This window comes from Pelophylax lessonae (assembly GCF_965119305.1).
Source record: "Pelophylax lessonae genome assembly, chromosome: 10".
In the NCBI taxonomy this organism is placed as follows: Eukaryota; Metazoa; Chordata; class Amphibia; order Anura; family Ranidae; genus Pelophylax; species Pelophylax lessonae.
In genome coordinates this window covers 148,127,884-148,141,105 of record NC_138777.1, presented here as the reverse complement: position 1 = coordinate 148,141,105, position 13,222 = coordinate 148,127,884, and the positions used below count along the sequence as shown (strand labels likewise).

At 45.9% G+C, this 13,222-nt stretch overlaps 1 protein-coding gene across 1 annotated transcript in view; it reads right to left on the bottom strand.

Moving 5' to 3' along the window:
* The window catches only part of SF3B2 (splicing factor 3b subunit 2), a 112,966-nt gene that overhangs the window by 53,489 nt on the left and 46,255 nt on the right, over nucleotides 1–13,222 (bottom strand). The window contains exon 7 of the mRNA XM_082270127.1: nucleotides 5,520–5,599. Coding sequence (XP_082126253.1) covers nucleotides 5,520–5,599 — 80 coding nt within the window. The remainder of the gene's footprint in view (nucleotides 1–5,519; nucleotides 5,600–13,222) is intronic.

Genomic DNA, 13,222 nt, shown 5'->3' with positions numbered 1-13,222 from the left:
ACCAGAGCGTCTGCGGCGTCAGCCAGAGCATCCAGAGACCTTGCCACAAACTGCTAAACTTTTCTGTTGAGGCGGGACGCAAACAGATCCACATCCGGGGTCCCCCACCGGACACACAGGAGATGAAAGGCCTCTGGATGAAGGGACCATTCCCCTTGATCCAACACCTGACGACTCAGGTAATCCGCCTGCCAATTCACCACACCCGGAATGTGGACTGCGGAAAGAGCCGGAAACCTTGGCTTCCACCCAAATCAGAATCTTGGCCACTATAATGTATAGAGAGAAATAGCCGCACTCCAACTTTAGGGTGAAAAATATAAAATCTGTTTTATTTGTATCCAAAAGATAAAATCAATTCAAAGTGTATCCATAATATAGTCAGAGACAAGAGATGAGCGCATAGTAGTTGACGCGTTTCACGGATAAACGTCTGCTTAGTTGTAACCATGCACATACATGAAGAGATATTGCTTAAATAGTGGCTAACACTTCCTGAGCTCATCCTTGATCATCGTTAATTGAGCACACAGCTGCAAGTCATCAACACCCAGTTCACAAATGGAAACAGCCCAGCAAAATTTCATGTATGTAGATACCACCCACAGCAAGGCAACTGCAATGGGTATTAAAAATTGACGACAGAATAAAGGAAATAAAAAGCAATAATAAACAAAGATAACGTTGAAAAAGAGAAAGAGAAAAGACAAAGCAAAAGCTAAAGAAAAAAAAAATGTAGAGCAGAATAAGAAATAGGGAGCCATATCCGTAAAATGCATGCGAGTTGCTGGGATGATCTCTCCTAGTACAAACTATAAAACCTCTTTAAAAGGAAAAAGAGAAATCCCTCGATTTAGATAATATGAAATACATACATGCACCGCCGAAATGGCAATAAAGGAAAACATGCATCTAAGTCTCATGTAGAAGATATCTATGCATATGAAGCATGCCTCCTTAAAATAACCATATATAAAGTTATACAGAAAAAATGCTGTGAAAAAATGGATAAATGAAACAACCCTGGAAAATATAAAATAAAATAAACACTACAAAGAAATGAAAAATCATAATCAATTCATGTATATAATAAATAGCCAATATCATCACAGCTATGTGCTCCATAAACTATAGTGATCGTACAATATTGTAATAAAACATCTTTGGGTATTATATACCCCAATTCTGTTACAACAAAGATACACCTCATTATAACATGCATTTATATAATCACATCACAGAACAGTCTAATGCATGTGGTATAAATATATACACAAACAAATTAAACAATGTATCAAAGTGTGTACATACATGTTACAAAACCAACAGATATCGCATAGGCACAATAACCCTAGCATTCCAGAGTGAACCAAATATCCAAAAAAGGATTCAAACAAATAAGTATAATAATATGTAATAAATCAATAAAGGAAGCACAAAAAAAAAAAATATAGAAAAAACGTGCGTTTTTTTCTACTTTTTTTTGTGCGTTTTTTCTATTTTTTTTTTTGTGCTTCCTTTATTGATTTATTACATATTATACTTATTTATTTGAATCCTTTTTTGGATATTTGGTTCACTCTGGAATGCTAGGGTTATTGTGCCTATGAGATAGCTGTACGTTTTGTAACATGTACACACTTTGATACGTTGTTTAATTTGTTTGTGTATATATTTATACCACATGCATTAGACTGTTCTGTTATGTGATTATATAAATGCATGTTATAATAAGGTGTATCTTTGTTGTAACAGAATTGGGGTTTATAATACCCAAGGATGATTTATTACTATATTGTACGATCACTATCGTTTATGGAGCACATAGCTGTGATGATATCGGCTATTATATACATGAATTGATTATGATTTTTCATTTCTTAGTAGTGTTTATTTTATATTTTCCAGGGTTGTTTCATTTATCCATTCTTTCACAGCATTTTTTCTGTATAACTTTATATATGGTTATTTTAAGGAGGCATGCTTCATATGCATCGATATCCTCTACATGAGACCTAGATGCAGGTTTTCCTTTATTGCCATTTCGGCGGTGCTTGTATGTATTTCATATTATCTAAATCAAGGGATTTCTCTCTCTTTTTTCCTTTAAAGAGGTTTTATAGTTTGTACTAGGAGAGATCATCCCAACAACTCACATGCATTTTACAGATATGGCTCCCTATTTCTTATTCTGCTCTACATTTTTTTTTTCTTCTTTAGCTTTTGCTTTGTCTTCTCTTTTTCTTTTTCTACATTATCTTTGTTATTATTACTTTTTATTTCCTTTATTCTGTCTTCTATTTTTCATACCCATTGCAATAGCCTTGCTGTGGGTGGTGTCTACATACATGAAATTTTGCTGGGCTGTTTCCATTTGTGAACTGGGTGTTGATGACTTGCAGCTGTGTGCTCAATTAACGATGATCAAGGATGAGCTCAGGAAGTGTTAGCCACTATTTTAAGCAATATCTCTTCATGTATGTGCATGGTTACGACTAAGCGGACGTTTATCTGTGAAACGCGTCAACTACTATGCGCTCATCTCTTGTCTCTGACTATAATATGGATACACTTTGAATTGATTTTATCTTTTGGATACGAATAAAAACAGATTTTATATATATATATATATATATATATTTTTTTTTTTTTCAATCAATAGATTTTATATTTTTCACCTTCAAGTTGGAGTGCGGCTATTTCTCTCTATACATTATAGTTGCCTGGACTGCGAAACCTTGCGGAACCTTATTTTTGATGGTTGGGATTACCTTATCACTGGAGCGGTTCTTTTGCCCTTTCTGCTGATCTGTGACTCCACCTCCTTGGTCGCCAGAGCACTCTTGGTGCCCCTTGATGATTGCTAAAAGCCATGGCCGTGGCATTGTCCGACTGAATCCGAACCGGAGAGCCGCATTGCTGACTTGTCCAGTGAAGCAGGCAGAGCTTGATCGCTCTTAGCTCCAGAATATTGATCGGCAAGAAAGACTCCTCCGATGCCCAAGTCCCCTGGGCACAGAGCTTCCCCAGCACTCCACCCCAGCCTGACAGGCTGGCGTCCGTGATGACCACTGTCCAAAACACCGGCAGGAAGGACTTGCCCTGGCAAAGGACAAGAGACTGGAGCCACCAAGAAAGAGCCGCCTTTGTAAGATGGCTCAAGCAAATCTTCTGGTCCAACGACCAAGGATCTCTGTTCCATTTTGCCAGAATCTCCATTTGCAAGGGTCTCAAGTGAGACTGCGCAAATGGGACTACTTTGAAGGTCGAAACCCTCAGACCCAGGGCTCGCATGCAAGCCCGCAAGGAGGACTGATCGGTCTCCATCAGCAACCCGATTGCTTTTTGTAGCTTCTGAAGTTTGTTCAGGGGGAGAAAGAGAAGAGTTGAGAGTCAATCCCAGATAAGTGACCCTAACTGAAGGTGTCTGAGCAGATTTTTTTAAATTGATGCATGGTCGAGTCGCCAGAAGAAAGCCATTAGTACACAAATGCCCCAAAGTATCCAGCTTACAATACGCCAAACAGCACAGAGACCAGCCTCAAACCTTCTGGCACAAAGTCATTTGGAGTGATGAGACCAAAATTTAGCTTTTTGACCACAACCATAAACGCTACATTTAGAGAAGAGTCAACAAGGCCTATGATGAAAGGTACACTATTCCTACTGTGAAACACAGAAGTGGATCGCTGATGTTTTGGGGGATGTGTGAGCTACAAAGGCACAAGAAATTTGGTCAGAATTGATGGCAAGATGAATGCAGTATGTTCTAAAAAAATACTGGAGGAAAATTTGCATTTATCAGCCCGGAAGCTGAGCATGGGAAGTACTTGGACATTCCAATATGACAATGATCCTAAACACAAGGCCAAGTCGACCTGTCATTGGCTACAGCAGACTAAAGTGAAGGTTCTGGAGTGGCCATTTCAGTCTCCTGACCTCAATATCATTGAGCCACTCTAGGGAGATCTCAAACGTGCAGTTCATGGAAGACAGCCAAAAATTTACAGGAACTGGAGGCTTTTTCCCAAGAAGAATGGGCAGCTTTACCATCTGAGAAAATAAAGAGCCTCATCCACAAATACCACAAAAGACTTCAAGCTGTCATCGGTGTTAAAAGGGGCAATACAGTACACAATATTAAGAACTGGGGTATGTAAACTTTTGATCAGGGTCATTGGGTAGATTCTGTTGTCATTATGATTTAAAAAGAGTAAACAGTTGATTGTTAATAAATGGCTTCAGCCAAACACTAACCATGTGTGAAAGAAAAGTTTGTGTGTTATAATTCACATGCTCTGAAAAATTGCAAATTTTCATTTTAAGAACGTTTGTTCGATTTTCTAATTAGTGGGGTCAAATCTACGTTCATTTTCAACCACAGTGGCGGCAAATTCGAAGGAGCAGAATAGAAAGCTTCTTGGTCAAGGAAATTTTCAGACAGCGTATGTAGTTCTGAACGAAAACCACATACATGGTCTGAAAATTTCTTTGGACCAAGAAGTTTTCTATTCTGCTCCTTCGAATTTACCGTCACTGTGGTTGAAAATGGTCGATTTGACCCCACTAATGATTAGAAAATCGAACATTCTTAAAATTAAAGTTTTTTTGAAGGAAGACATTGTTTTTGTATGGCCAGCATAAGTGACAGCAGGCGCAGGTAGCTTTTATCAAGCCACCTGCCTATGACAAGGGAGTCTGCCACACAATATATTACAGTTCTGTCTGAAAATCAGAAAAAGAGTCTTCAATTTTCTTTTTCTTAATTATGATTAATGGGCTTATTCATGATCAATAATCGGCCAACTAACCGATTATGAAAATAATTGTTAGTTGCAGCGCTAATATATACACACACACACACACACACACACACACACACACGTAATTCTACACAGGAGGGCTGCCCCTTTAGCAGTAAATGTGCTATGGTGCGGTCCTTAAGCCGTTAAAGCCAAGAAAGTGGCCATCCCTAGCCTGTGTTTCATCTGCAGTTGCCAAAGCATTACACATATGATCAGTTATGACACTAGTCACCAATGGCTTGACAGACCATTTGAGAAAACATGCAATTATAAAAATCAATTACTGCATGGCTCGAATGTACCAGTTTTGGGAAAAGTAACTAAAAGCAAAACTTTTTTTTAGTTTTGGATAGAGTGGAGAGGGATTAGAACCTAGGTCAGTTTTTTTTTTTTGCGCTGTCTGTGCCCCCATTAGGAAGATTCACCCCGTCTTTGACCTGTTTACCGTTTTCATTGAACGTGAAAGTAAAAAAAATTCCCAAATTTTGGGTTTGTCACCTGAACAAAAATAGATTGGAAATCTTAAAATGGAGCCCCTAGTTCTTGTGACCCTGGCGACACCCTAGGATTCCCTCACTTTGGAGGGATTTCCTCTCACTTTCCCCAATCTACTTTACAAAATTCATGGATTTTTGTTTCATTTTAAAGCAAATTAAAAATGAGGTATAGTGACCTGATATTCTGTTATCGTCCAATTAAGTTACATTTTTATACCTCCTTCTTTTGTCCAGTGCTCTCTTCTTCAGTTTCAGATGCAGTGTAAACTTGTCTTGCATCATCGTAATCTTCCTCTTCTATAACAACAAATACAATAGATGAAAAACATATGCAAGATGATGCTCTACTCAGAAAAAAGACTACTACGCTGCATAGAGTAGCAAACAGGCTTGTTTCACCCAATATGACAACAGTGTAGTTGATAATGTTAAAAGCTGGATTTTTGTACTCACCGCAGAATCCTTTTCCATGTCCATTGAAGGACACAGGAAGTTATATACAGTTGGGTTACAGGAGGATTAGACACTGGAAAACAATCTGCAGGCCAGTTTAGGATAACCCATCCTCTACACAGTATGCCTCAGATCATAGCACACAGAACCAACAGCATGATCAAAAACAGGAGGTGAAACCAGTGTTCAACGGACTCCCCAAAAAAAGGTCTTATAGAGCGCAAAAAAAAAAAAAAAAACACGGAATTTTTGTAAAATCTTACCTGTAAAATTCCTTTCTCTGAGTCCTCCGACAGTCGCCGCCATCTGCATATTCGTCACAATGGGGTATTAGACTTTGCTCCATAGGAGTAGCTAGGCAACAGAATGTGTCAATATTAAAGCTTTTAACATATCCCCACCCCAGGGGGTGGTCCCCTCAGTCTATACCCTCCTGCTTCCTGTTTCATACCTCAGTTTCAGTAGAATAGCAGTAGAGTACCTAAACCCCAAAAGAGGGGCGGGGGCGGCGACTGTCGGAGGACTCAGAGAAAGGAATTTTACAGGTAAGATTTTACAAAAATTCAGTTTTCTCTTACGTCCTCCGACAGTCGCCGCCATCTTCATATTCGTCACAATGGGGACGTCCCAAAAGCAGTGCAAACATGAGGGGTGGGAAATGCAGCCGCGCCTAAAGGCAACGCAGTCTCCACATCAAAGAAAGGAACCTTACCAAAGGAAGGAAACCAGCTGGGCAACATGAGAAAAAAACTTGCTCAACGGGAGCAAAAACCCAGGAAAAAACAAAACAAAACCCAGGGATAAAAAGAAATCCGAAACAGCCAAAGGTCCAAAACAAGGGACCCTAAGGAACCGCCGCACTAAGAACCTTGCGGCCAAAGGAAGCATCTGCCGATGCTTGAACATCCACTCTGTAGAATCGTGTGAAGGTGTGCACGGTCGACCAAGTCGCCGCCCTACACACCTGGGCCACAGAAGCCCCATGACGACAGGCCCAAGACGTACTCAGATCTGGTAGAGTGCGCCTTCACAGGCATAGGGGAAACTTTTCCCTGCAAAGCATAAGCCTGTTCAATGGTCTGTCTGAACCAAATGGCGACGGCAGAAGCCGACGCCGCTACGCCCTTCCGAGGACCCCCGGAAGGACAAACAAAGAATCCGACTTGCGAAATGATTCAGACGATTTTAGGGAAACCCTAATCGCCCGAACAACATCCAAGGAGTGCAACTCCACCTCCTTCAGATGTTTAGACTTCGCGCAAGGCGAAGGCAAGACAATGTCCTCATTGAGGTGAAATTCCGAAACCCTCTTCGGAAAAAAAGAAGAGTTAGGTCGCAAGACCACCTTATCTAAGTGAATGACCAGATACGGAGACTTGCAGGACAAGCTGCCAGCTCCGACACTCTGCGAGCCGAAGTGATCGCCACCAAAAAAGGTGACCTTCTTGGACAACATAGACAACGAGATCTACCTGATCCGTTCAAAAGGACCATGTTGTAACACGGACAGAACAAGATTCCAGTCCCAAGGAGGCAGAGGTACCCTCCTAGGAGGGACCAGGTGCCCCTTGAACAAAAATGCCAACCAAGGAGTAAGATGCCATAGGACGTTGAAAAAGAACGGCCATCGCAGACACCTGACCCTTGATCGTAGCCAGCGCCAAACGCTGGGCAACACCCGTTCGAAGGAAGGACAACACCCTAGACACCGAGTACGTGCGAGGTGAAAACCCCCTGGACTCACACCAGGCAAAATAGGCCTTCCAGGTACGGTAATGGACCTTCCCCGAGGAAAATTTCCTTGCGTTGATCAAAGTGTGAATGACCTCAGGGGAGAGACCCCTATCCTTCAGGACCTCGGTTTCAACAGCCAGGCCGTCAAAGCCAGCGACTGTAAAGCAGGATGGAATATCGGCCCTCGAGACCGGAGATCTTGTCGAAGAGGCAGACGCCACGGAGCGTCGACCGCCAGATTCACGAGGTCAGCGTACCAGGACCGGCGAGGCCAGTCCGGTGCCACAAGAATCACTGTGTTTGGTTCAGAGTTCAACCTGCGAAGGAACCTGGACAGCAATTGAATCGGTGGAAATGCATACATCAGTCGGTACTTGTGCCACGGAGCTACCAACGCGTCTGACGTATCTGCCCGAGGATCGCGCGTTCTTGCCACGAACCTTTTCACCTTGTTGTTCAGACGAGACGCGAACAGGTCTACCTCCGGAAGACCCCACTTCGCGCACAACATCTGGAAGACATCCGGGTGGAGGGACCATTCCCCCTGGTCCAGGTTCTGGCGGCTCAGATAATCCGCCTGCCAGTTCTCCACCCCCGGAATGTGAACCGCCGATATCGCCGGGACGTGTGTCTCGGCCCAAGACAGAATGTCGGCCACTTCCCGAGCCGCTCGGGCACCCCTGGTGCCCCCTTGGTGATTGATGTAAGCCACCGCCGTGGCATCGTCCGTCTGCACCCGAAACGGACAGCCCTGCAGCCTGTCCGTCCAACGTCGAAGGCAGAGATTCATCGCACGCAATTCCAGAATGTTGATCGGAAGGAAGGATTCCTCCTCCGACCAAGTTCCCTGGGCGGACAGAACGCCCAGAACACCACCCCAGCCCGACAGGCTGGCATCAGTGGTGATCACCGTCCATGACACCGTCGGGGACTGGAGCCACCACAGAAGATCCCTTCTGGTGCGATGGCTCAACGAAATCTGGAGATCCAGAGATTGCGGTCGCCCATCCCACCTGGACAGGATCTCCGCTTGGAGACCCCGCGTGTGAAACTGGGCGAAGGGAATCGCCTCGAAAGCCGAGACCATCAATCCCAGACATCTCATGCACGTCCGGAGTGACGAGCACAGAACGTCCCTGAGGGACCTGACTTCTTCCTGAAGAGTCCTGAGTTTGTCGTCCGGTAGGAAGACCTTCGCCTGGACCAAGTCCAGGATCATTCCCAGGTGGGGAAGACGAACCGACGGGCACAGCGTCGACTTTGGAAAATTTATCGTCCAACCAAACTCCTGTAGAGTCTGCAACGTGATGGACAGGTCCTTCTCCAGACCCTGGCTGGTCGCAGACCAAACCAGAATATCGTCCAGATACCCCAGGACAGAGATGCCCTGGGCTCTCAACAAAGCCAGAACCGGTGCAAGCACCTTGGTGAAAACTCGTGGAGCCGAAACGAGAGCAAAAGGCAACGCCACGAATTGGTAGTGATCCTCCGCAATGGCGAATCGAAGGTACCTCTGGTGACCCTCGAAAATCGGGATGTGAAGGTACGCATCCTTAAAGTCGATGGAAGCCATGAATTCCCCCTGAACCAGGGCAGCCACCACGACCGCAGGGATTCCATGCGGAACTTGCGAACCCGCACAAAGCGGTTCAGAGCCTTTAAGTCCAGAATTGGATGTACCTTGCCCTCCTTCCTGGGCACGGTGAACAGATTGGAATAGAACCCCCAAAATCTGTCCCGATGACGCAAACGCTCCGGAGCCAGTTGAAGATTTGAGGGAAAAAAATCTGCTCTCCGGCCGAGAGAGACACTCAATCTTGTAGCCAGACCGAACGATTTCCTGAACCCACCTGTCCCGAACACGGGCCAGCCAGGGTTGAAGAAAACCGAGCAAGCGTCCCCCCACCCCCGAACTGGGTGAGGGCGCCCCTTCAGGCCGCATTGTTATGGGCAGCGGATCCGGACTGGCCGGACTTCTGCTTACCTGTCCACGGCTTCTTTTGGGAGCCTTGACTTTTGAATGGCTTGCCCTTATAATGCGACCGAAAGGCATGAAAGGACCCCTGAGAGGGCCGAAAAGAAGCATGCTTCTTACCAGGAGCCGCCTTAGCCTTGTGGGATTGGGGCAAGAGCGTGCTCTTACCACCCGTGATCCCCTTTATCAGTGTATCCAAGGATTCGCCAAAAAGGCTAGATCCATCATAGGGCAGATTGGCTAAGGTCTTGCGCGAAGATTGGTCCACAGACCAACACTTCAACCAAACCAGGCGGCGAGACAATACCGCCACACTGTGTACACGTGCAGCCAACGGTACTATATCCAAGTCCGCATCACACAAATACATGACACCCTGATGGATTTGATCCACCATATCCAATGTCGCCGGTGAGGCCGAATCAGCCACCAGGACGCGTCTAAGCACCTGCGTCCAACTTGCGACAGCCTGGGCTGCCATAAGAGAAGCAAATAGAGCTTTTAGCATAGAACCCCTAGTAGAATAAGTATGACGGGCAAGAGTTCCAGCCTCCTGTCCGTGGCATCCCGGAACACCGGGACATCCCCTGCAGGAATCGCAGTGGACTTATTCAAAACCGCTATCGCGTGATCCATCGGAGGCGGTACACACCACCGCTCATCAGTAGCGGGCGTGAAAGGATAACGCAGCTTGAACCTACTTGGCACAGCAAAAGGCTTGCGTATATTGCGCAATTGTTCCTTAACAGCGCGCTGAAAATCATCAGTGCAGGGAAAGACCTGCGATGTCTTGCGTCTTTTCTGCGTCCCATAAGCTGCCAGGGCAGTGGGAGGACATGGTTCATCCTGCAAACGCAGTGTGTGTTTGATAGAAGCAACCAAGTCTTCCATGAGTGTAAGCTCTTCAGGCGAGTCAGGGAGAGAATTATCAACCCCTTCAACCTCAGCCTCCACCTCAGACCCCACAAGATCCAGGGAGGAACGGGACCCCAGCCATAGTAGCCCCAGCACCAACACCCTCTGAACCAGAGGGAATTGAAACTCTGGGCCGTTTTGCGGATTGAGCAGCCACAAGCATTTGCATCTAAGCAGCAAGGTTAGCCACAACCTCAGCCAAATCCCCCCCTGGGGGGGGGGAAACAGCAGTCCCTTGGCCTCCCACCAAGTGGTAGGAGATTTGCTTCCCTGAGAATCCATTGCCCCCAAACAATATGCTGGAGAATAAAGGGTTAACTGCCCCTTTAACAAGCGCGGCGAGCGCAGCCCACCGCACACACACACTAGCACCAGAAGACCCCCACAGGGATAAAAGCCCAACTCAGGCAAGGATATAGGGATAGAGAGGATAAAAACCTGGAGAGACCACTGCTGCTGCCTCGATCGGTGCGCCCAGGGAAAAGGAGTGACGTAACTCAGGGCGCTCTATCAAAGCCTATGGAAGGCTACAAGAAAATGGCCGCCTGCAGTGTTAACATGCGGCCGGAGCGAGCGCTGCCAAAATGGCGCCGTTTGGCGCCGAAAACGCCGCTCCTCCACCACAGTGAGGACCGCTGAAAAACACTACAGTACAGTAAAAACATGGCGGACCGCCGCAGCCGTCGCTTTAATGTGCCCCAACACGATACAATCATGCCCCACAGCACACAGCCTGTCACACATTCACAGTCTGACACAGATAGTGCAGCACAGCCCCCCCCCCCCCCTGCAGCCCACAGAATGCAGTCAGAGAGATAGGGAGCTTAACAGTGTGAACAGAGGCAGGGTTACACAGTCCCAGACTGACAACCCCCAAACAGACAGGTCCCCACACAGATACACTTACCTCCTAGATGGCGTGGGGAACCCGCACAGGCGAACAAGCCACTGCACATGTGACAGGGAGAGTCGCAGCCAGGACGCAGAAAAAACTGGGGTTGAGAAACCGCACAGCGTCCAGTGAGGTAGCCACCTCACCATAGCATCCCTGCACCGAACAGGGATGGGTCGTTCATTGTGCCAGGAGCATTACCTGACTGAACGCTCGAAGGCAGGCTGGGAAGCCACTGACCCACAACCTGCGACCAGGGGGATCAGCCCGAGACCCAGCCCGCATGATCCTCTTCATCAGAAGAACTAACTAATGCTGACAAAAATAACAGCTAAGTAAAGAGAGAGAAAAAACTCAAACAAAAATCAAAAAAAGAAGAGAAAGGCTGAGACAAAATGCCCCAGCATAGAGACATCCAGCTACTCCTGACAAGCTAGACATTCAAACTGAGGTATGAAACAGGAAGCAGGAGGGTATAGACTGAGGGGACCACCCCCTGGGGTGGGGATATGTTAAAAGCTTTAATATTGACATATTCTGTTGCCTAGCTACTCCTACGGAACAAAGTCTAATACCCCATTGTGACGAATATTAAGATGGCGGCGATTGTCGGAGGATGTAAGAGAAAATGGAATTTTGACTTCCCTGCAAATTTCCCATCTTGGAGTGCAGTACATGACAACGCCACCCACTAAGTCAACTCTAGTTTTGTAGCAGAAATAAGGAGACACAGTGTGGAGGGATGTAATTGTATTTGTATCTGCACTGTAATTTAAGATCTGGAATTCATAGGCAAGTCAGAGTTCCCATTGTCGTAACTGCACAGTACAGAGTACAGGATATAAAGTCACAGACCATGGGGCAACACCAAACAAACTGAGGTAGGTAAAAACAGGAGCAAACAATGGCAAACAAGACTTTAGGAAAATAAGGGTCAACAGACCCAAAAACCCAGAGATGACAGCATGAAATACCTTGCAGCCGAAGCTTGCATCAGCAGAGGCCTGGAGATCCTCAACTTCCAGTTGTGGCACAATGTCCCTGGCTCCTCCCTCTCAGAGAGGAGGGAGGAGCTGGTGAGGTCACGCCGCAACCGAAAGGAAGTGGAATGCCATTTGGTTGATGATTCATACGAGTAAACAAAGGCTGCAGCCATTGGAAGATATATAGGCACATTTTTTTCATTTAATACGCAAGTGTAATTTTAAACTTGTGTTAAAATTAACAATCCAGCATCTGCCCTGACTGAGAAGGAAGCACATAAATACAGAAAACATATGGTAATTGGGGGAACTTATGGTAATAGGGGAAGAGCGTGGGTGACCTGATATACATTACGTCCATTTTGTGAGGCGAGAGCGGTATAATACTGGTGGAGGGATAGGAGCAATCCTAGAGCACTCACCGGTGGAAAAGCTAGAGTTATTACCCCATAACTCCTTTTCCAGAAATCCTCCAGGACGGTCACATGAGAAAGATAAGCTCCACCTCCTGCAGGAAACACAAGCACACACAAGTTTAAAACAGGCCGCCCTAGGCTGCACCCTCAGGAGGTACAAAGATTGCCCTGCTGTCAAACACCAACGTGCTGATATATGGACTTAATATCTTCCATTAGTAAGGGTGGGGGGTCTACCGTCCTGGAGGATTCCTGGAAAAGGAGTTGGGTAATAACTCTAGCTTTCCCCAGTCATCCTCCAGGATGGTCACATGAGACCCCCAAAGATTCATACCTAGGGTGGGACTACCGCCTGCAGGGCCTTTCGACCAAAGGTTAGAACTTGGGCGGAGACCAAGCTGATTCTGTAGTTTTGCACAAAGCTAAAATCACTGGACCAGATGGCTGCGATTTTCTTTTGTGAAGGCCACCGAAGATGAAAAAATTTGGAAATTTCCTAAACTGTTTAGTGGCCTCCACTTAAAGGGCACGTCTTCTCATATCCAAGGTTGC